Source organism: Elephantulus edwardii, unplaced genomic scaffold (assembly GCF_000299155.1).
Source record: "Elephantulus edwardii isolate Elephantulus edwardi_28Jun2011 unplaced genomic scaffold, EleEdw1.0 scaffold00007, whole genome shotgun sequence".
Classification (NCBI taxonomy): Eukaryota; Metazoa; Chordata; class Mammalia; order Macroscelidea; family Macroscelididae; genus Elephantulus; species Elephantulus edwardii.
In genome coordinates this window covers 15,803,562-15,811,467 of record NW_006399757.1, presented here as the reverse complement: position 1 = coordinate 15,811,467, position 7,906 = coordinate 15,803,562, and the positions used below count along the sequence as shown (strand labels likewise).

At 38.2% G+C, this 7,906-nt stretch overlaps 1 protein-coding gene across 1 annotated transcript; it reads left to right on the top strand.

Annotated features, from left to right (window-relative positions):
* Positions 1 to 3,025: 3,025 nt before the first annotated feature.
* Positions 3,026 to 7,368, top strand: SOSTDC1 (sclerostin domain containing 1). The gene is made up of 2 exons (XM_006880261.1): positions 3,026 to 3,411; positions 5,953 to 7,368. Exons 1-2 carry the CDS (start codon positions 3,207 to 3,209, stop codon positions 6,366 to 6,368), a joined length of 621 nt encoding a protein of 206 aa, XP_006880323.1. The 5' UTR covers positions 3,026 to 3,206; the 3' UTR covers positions 6,369 to 7,368.
* Positions 7,369 to 7,906: the final 538 nt, after the last annotated feature.

Here is a 7,906-nt window from a genome sequence, read left to right as displayed (position 1 = left end):
CAACAGTGGAACCATGCAATATTTGTCCTTTTGTGACTGAGATATTTCACTCAGCATAATGTTCTCCAGAGTCAACCATTTTGAATAATATTGCATGAGATCCTTGTTTTTCAATGCAGCATTGTATTCCATTGTGTGAATATACCACAGCTTCTCTATCCATTCATTTGTTGATGGACACTTAGGTTGCTTCCAACTCCTTGCTATTGTGAACAAAGCTGCAATAAACATGGGTGTGCATATATTATCTGCTTGGATGTCAGTTATGTTCTCTTCAGGGTATATTCCCTGTAGTGGAATTGCTGGGTCAAATGGTATCTCTATTTGCAACTTTTTGAGAAAGCACCATACCACTTTCCACAGGGGTTGCACCATTTTATACTCCCACTAAAAGTGAATAAGGGTTCCAGTTTCTCCACAACGTCGCCAGTATTTGTTGCTTGCTGTTCTGTTAAATTTTGTTATTTTGACTGGGGTGAGATGATATCTTACAGTTGTTGACAAAAGACAATTTAAATAAATTTAAAATCTAATGGATTTTTTACAACAGCCCTAAACATGGCTGTTGTACATAGGGTCTCTATGAGTCACAAGTGACTCGACGGTACATAACAACAACAATGGATTTTTAAATAGAAGGCCCTATCACAGATGCCTCACTTCCCTTAGTGAATCAACACGCCACCCTACAGTTCACACATTGCAGCCAATGGCTTCTGTAGAACCAGTGAGGCCTAATGCGGCTAATATCCTGCTTGCTTTGAGCTCAATTTGACTTATTAAGGGATGAAAGTTATGTAATGCTAAATTTTGTAATACTTGCGAGGGTGGGTTTGGAAATCTGGGGCCCTGATGATATCCCACCTTTGTTAACTGGAATAAAAGTGCCTTCTCCTCCTGGGCCTTAATGACTCAAGTCAGTCTGGTCCTGCTATAGCCCAGGGCATTGCTTTACTAAGTTAACTCCTTAATAAAATTCCTATATTACTATCATGGAGTGGCCAGCCTCCTTATTTGGTCTCTCAACACTTAAAGGTAAATTACAAGTTACTAGTCCAAAGTTGTGCCCCAAAACACAGTTTTTGCTCTTTAAGAACATTCTGATTGTATTTCTTCTAAAACTGGTTTCCTCGTACTTTCAGCAGTCCACTGTACTTTCAGTATTTCTTGCCAACGCTACTGTTTGACTTCTTCTGACTTCCTTTTGCATTTATCTGACTTTTCCACATTATATGATGTTTGAAAAGACTATAGTTTGAGTCAAACATAACTTGAGTTATAAAAGTGCCATGGTAGTGATGAGATAGATATGTTGTTGTTATGTATCATCAAGTACATAACATCCAGTTGGAACTGACTCATAGTTGACCCTCTAGTGGGTTTTCAGAGACAGAGACAGAGACAAAGACAGAGACAGAGACTGCATACTCTTCTTCCACGAGCTGCTGGTGGATTCGAACTGTGTGCTTTCGGGTTGTTGTTGTTATATGCTGTCGAGTCGCTTGAGACTCACAGCGACCCTTTGTACAACAGCCCTAAACTCTGCTCTGTCCTGTGCCAATCGCACTGTCTCTGACACTCCCATCCCGATTATCTCAGGCACTGAATCAATCCACGTCAGAGAGGGCCTTCCCCTCCTGCGCTGTCCCTCTACTCTCCCAAGCATGATGTCCTTCTCCAAGGACCGGTCTCTCCTCACAACATGTCCAAAGTATGTTATATGGAGCCTCAGAAATGAAATGCTTTTGGGTAGCTGTTACAATACATCAAAAGAAGAGAGGTACAAAATATTCAGACTAAATAGTAATTTTCACTTACTTTGGGCGTGTCAGAATATCCAGTCCGTGGAAGATAGATGAGAAGGTTAGAAGCATGAAGGCTTATTGAAGATGAAGTCCCTTTTAGAGGGATTTAATTGACACGGTGACTATAACAATGGGCCTTGGCCCAGTTAAGGTTGTGAGAAGACACAAGAACAGGCAAACTTTCCATGCGTTGTCTGTACGATTGCTGTGAGTTGCAGTGGTCTTGGCTGTACCTAACAACAGAAGGTTGTTTTAATGGACCCTTCCCCAAAAATAGATCTAGAATTGAAAAGGTTGTCAAGAAAAAGGAGTTATTCCTACTGAAATATCTCGTAAGTGAGACAACTTATCCCTATTTTTTTGTTGTTTGTATGTTGTGAGTCAGTAACCTCATATTAATTAATGGAATGCCTATTCCAGGTGTGAGGAAGGCTTTTCAGAAAAAGACAATGTTTCATGGGTAGACATCAGAGTTGAAGCAAATGATGAGCAAAATGTTTGCTAAATACAACTAGAATACATGTCTCCTGCAGCAAATAAAAAACAAAACAAAAAAACACATTTAGATTTGCTAAACAATCTATCAGAATACTTTCCTTGACATGAATGATATTACAGATGCTAATGCTACTCTCACATTTTTTAGGATGAAAATTGGTATCTTTACTTTAACATGGACTGAGCTGTGCTCATTATTCTCCGCACAAAACCTCTGGCAATAATTTACCTAGCAGCACAGTAGTTCATGTAGATCAAAGCTGCATTATTTAAGTGTGTCCAGGGGGCAAGTTTTAGCTCTGTGCCTTATACTTTAAAGGAAAAAAAAGGTTTATTTCTTGAGAGAGAAAATGTGTTTAAATTCATGCTAGTCCTGCAATATTTAGACTCATGGGAATTTCTACCATATCTGAGAATAACCCCCTTTCCACCCCCTACAATCTACAATCTGGAGGGACTATTAAACAACTGTGGGAAAGCCCATCTCTTCAAACGAACAGCAGTATATTTTCATTTAAATTAATCCCGAATGTGAGTTAGATTCCAGGAAGGAAAGGGCAGAAGAGAGACAGTTTGTAGTTGCTATAGAATGTGCCTGGCTGCTTTGGCTCACAGACAAGTGATGAAGTCCTAACTCTGAAATTTCAGGCAATTTGTATACCAAGCTCCTCCTTTCCTACAGCCTTCTCTTCCATTGGTAAAATTCTTTTGCAGGGTCATGTAGGGATCCCACCCCTTCCCTGTGTTTTCACTCTGAAGCTCTCCACAACTTTACACCTGAATGAATGCCAAACCTCTGAGGATATATAAAGGGAACCTAGGGCAGGAATTCCACAGTTACAGTGCTGAAGCAGAAGGGAAAGAATTAACCAGCCCTTCAGCCAAGCAAATCCTCTACTCACCATGCTTCCTCCAGCCATTCATTTCTATCTCATTCCCCTTGCATGCATCCTAATGAAAAGCTGTTTGGCTTTTAAAAATGATGCCACAGAAATCCTTTATTCACATGTGGTTAAACCTGTTCCAGCAAACCCCAGCAGCAACAGCACGTTGAATCAAGCCAGAAATGGAGGCAGGCATTTCAGTAACACTGGACTGGATCGGAACAGTAAGTGTGTTTTACTTGTTTGATATTCTCCCCTTTTATGTAATTGGTAGCATTAACAGTTCACATAGAACTGTTTCATTACTAACTATCCTGAACCGTATATATATTTTGCTAAACAATCTGGGAGTAATCTGCTGCATGTGTAGATTGGCATTCTTCCTGGGTAGTGATTTTAAAGTTAACATGACCACAAAAGTGATTTGATAATGCAGCCATGGACTTAAGCTTATCTCAAACCTCTAAAACAAATATTCCCAGGAGTTGAACTGTTGCTTCTCTATAGTCTTGCAGAATTAGAATTTTTAAACATGTTATTCAGAATAGGATAATTTTGGCATGTCTTCTCAGATTGTTTTAGTACATGTGTGATTTGGGGGAAAATGTGTAAAGGTAAGTAAAAGTAGGGGGAGAAAAGCAGAGTCCAAATGAATACTTTGTAGGAACCAGAAGAGAAATTGCTCATTTCTAAAATATATCTAACACAATCGTTAAAAGTTTTGATGATCAATGTAAAAAAGACTTAAAAGTGATAAATATTGAAGGATTCTTTCTTTCTAAGATAATTTCTTCATAATCAGTTCAAAATTTAGGTAATTGTATTTTACTGTGAAAGAGAGAGGGACATTTTATAAACCAGGAGATAAAAAAATAAAAATAACAGCACAAGAATGTTTGTGTAGGAAGATTCTCCCCTTTCTATTTGCTTAATTGACAAACTTACGATCCTCAAATTAGTGGGATTCTGATTTCTGCTCCTAACTTTGCTTCATGGCTTGCCATTAGAGAATTGCATGTTAATAATAACGTTTAAAGAGGGATGGGGAGAAGGAGTGTTCAGGAAATCTTACACAGATCTTCTTGCTCCTCCTCCTCGACTCTCTTCAACAAGTAAAAGCAGCTTTGACCTTTGAAAAGTCAAAGCAAATATAACTGACTGTGTCTTTCTAAGAAAACCAAGATGTTTGAGCTTTCACAAAGTTGGTTGCTTTTAGAAGTACACAGGAAATATTTGATTAACTTTAGATTACTGAGCAGTGCGGTAGGTATTCATTGTCAGTGAACTGTCACTACAGAAATGCTGAGTCTCTGCACACACTGGAACAAAAAGCTAGACAAGTTTGGATCATCCCTGGCTGCTCCAGGTAACGCAGCTGCAGGAAGGGAACTGGATTTGGAATCAGGCAGGGCACACTGGCTGGGCTACTAGCTTACCTTTGAATTTTAATCTAACAGCTCTCTATGTGATATATGCAAGTATATATATATGTGTGTTTCATAACTACCATATTCCTGTAAGTCTAACTCTCCTACCTGAAAAATAGTGGGCAAAGAGAAAAAGCAAAACTACTAGTTCAACCACCACCTTCATTTAGCTTTCAGTATTCTAAGACCTCCGTAATATCCCTCATAATTTCCCTTGCTTTAAACCAACAGCCTAGACTTTTGAACTTTTCTTTCACCCTTTCTGTTTAACTAGTCTTGATTTCTTTTCAAGCCTGTAACAAGCAATTTTCTTCAAGTTTAGATAACAGAATGGCTAAGGACAACTTCAAATGTCTCAAGATTAACTTTTGCTTCCATTACATAAGACATGTCACAAGAAACAATTAGAGAACATACTTATCTAATCCAAATAACTAAACAAGTTTACCGTGAACAACAGTCAGGAAATGAGCACCGTAGTTCCTTTTGCAGTTGTAAATCAGACATGTTAGGCATTTCTCTGCCGTAAAATTCATGGAATTATAGCCAAGTTGTTATGGAAACCATACGTTCCTGATTTAGGAGCTTTTATAATCTTTACATTGTGAGATTCAGTGTCATTTTGCATTTCAAACATTTTACTATTTTTTTTTAATGACAGCTTGAAAATGTATGTTTAAAATGTAGTTATTAAGTCTGAGATGCCAAATGTCAGGTCTTGTACATGTATGTATGAAGTGCTCTCTTGTAGCAGAATTCTATAATTGAAAGAAAATTTGCAGCATGCATGCATATGCACTGTACATGGTATTTAAATACTTTCCACATTTTCTCAGAAGATTAAAAAAAGGCTTATGAAAAGCATTTGCAGACATTAACAATATGACCCATAAGAACATTAAAGAGAATATTGAAGTGTGTTCTTTTTCTATTTAAAGTTTCTTATTAAATGTAAAGGATACATATTTACATATAAATACAAGAGCTGGTTAATCTTTACTAAGGCTTGAGACTGGAAGAATGAGATTTTAAAGTATTTCAGCAAGCAATTACCTAATGTCCTACCTGAAAATTAAAAAAAAAAAAAAGAAACATGTTTAGACTATTCCCAACCCACCAACCAGGAAAAGAATAGCCATATATACTGATAGAGTTCATTAAAAAGTGTCTCTACTACCATGCAGGAAATCTTGCAAAGTGAAAATGTAAAAGAGGCTTCCTTTCTACTTGTCAATTTGTTAGAATTTTAATCTTGTTTCTCATATAAGGTTATTTCAGAAAAGCTTCCATTTGCTTTTTCTGCCCCTGATGCACATTATTCTTTCTTATTTCTTGCAGCTCGGGTTCAAGTGGGCTGCCGGGAACTTCGTTCAACTAAGTACATCTCTGATGGTCAGTGCACCAGCATCAGCCCTCTGAAGGAGCTGGTGTGTGCAGGCGAGTGCTTGCCCCTGCCAGTGCTCCCCAACTGGATCGGGGGAGGCTATGGAACCAAGTACTGGAGCAGGAGGAGCTCCCAGGAGTGGAGGTGTGTCAATGACAAAACGCGCACCCAAAGGATCCAGCTTCAGTGCCAAGATGGCAGCACGCGCACCTACAAAATCACGGTGGTTACCGCCTGCAAGTGCAAGAGGTATACCAGGCAGCACAATGAGTCCAGCCACAACTTCAAGAGCGTGCCGCCTGCCAAGCCAGCCCAGCATCACCGAGAGCGCAAAAGGGCCAGCAAATCCAGCAAGCACAGCATGAGTTAGAACTCAGACTCCCAAAACTGGACTGACTAGTCACCATCTGCTTTACAGATTCTGATTGCTTGGACGACTCAAGCCTGCCATTGCTATTTTCTCACTTGAAAATGTATGCTTTCTGCTTTGATCAAACCCAGCGAGCTGTCCTAAGTATCAGGACTTTTTTTGGGAACAGTTTTTTTTTTTCTTTTCAAGTTTTGCAAGATGTACCTATATTTATGAGTGCAATTTGCATTTTAATCCCACACGTCCCGTTTTAATCCCCAGAGATACTTAAGAGGCTGATTATACTATATATAAATCATCAAACCAGTAAGATTTAAAACAGAAAAAGGACTGTCAGTTGCCCTCCACTTCCCAGATAACCCATATACACACTCAGACAAAAACCTTCGAAACGGAAATGTTTAGGGGAGAAATGTTGCCATGATTTTTCACAGTAACATTTCAGAAAGGTGCTTTTAGGGGTTAATTTCCATGAGAACAGGTTAGTGACCTCCCTTTGAATGAAAGTTAAAGACCATGTGACATGTCACTTCAAAAGCAAGCCCCGTAGCTTTTTCCAGTTTCATAGTATGAAATTATACCCTGCATGCTGACCCTCACTTGTAATGGAATGCCAGAAATGCATGGCAGCAGCTAATAAGTAAAGCTGATTATTTATTTGTCAATGTTATTTAATGAGCTTTCACATGTGATTTTTTTCCAAATGTTAATTTTTATGGTTTAAAGCTTTTTCATGTGCCTAAATATTTTCCTATATGATTTGTGATTGAGCTAGAAATAGGAAAACAGGTCTTGTAGATATGTAAAATAAATATTTTGGGCTCATTATTATACATGTTTCATCATGAGCTTTATCAATAAGATGGATTTTTTTAAAAAATGAGTAAGATGCTTTGTAAAACTGATGTATGTAGTGCTTTTTTGTTTAACCTGTGCAATCAGAAGGTGACTTAACCTTCAACTCCATCAATTTCTTAAACAAAAATAACACTGATAAAAGTTCTTTTCCTTGCTTCTAACAAGCATATATGGTACATGTGTGCAAAAATGCAGAATAAACTTACATGAGGAATTACTTTTCTCAAAAAGTTTCATTCAAAGGTTGGCAGAAATTTCTATAATAAGAGGATTAAAGAAAAAGGAAGATAATCTATTTAATAAATGGGATGAATGAAACAGTTGGGTAGCAACTTAGTTATGAGTTTTAGCAAGCACATGAGATTCACGTATTCCAGTGCACACCAAATTTGAACCACCAGGAGGCACCACTGTGGGATTAGCCATACAAGTCCCCAGAGTTCTGAACCAGAGAGATTCTATAAAACCCAATGGCAGAGCTGTAATGTACACGAATTAAAATAGACTGTCTAAACATGGAGCCTAATGTTAACAATTTTTCAAGTTTCCCAGGTACAGTGCAGTGGATTTTTTTTAATAGTCTTTCTATCTGGGGTCATATAACTCTCATCAATAAGTTGCTTTTGGTCTACCAGGGGGATTGGATAAAACCTGAGACCACTGAGTCTATTCTCACAGTG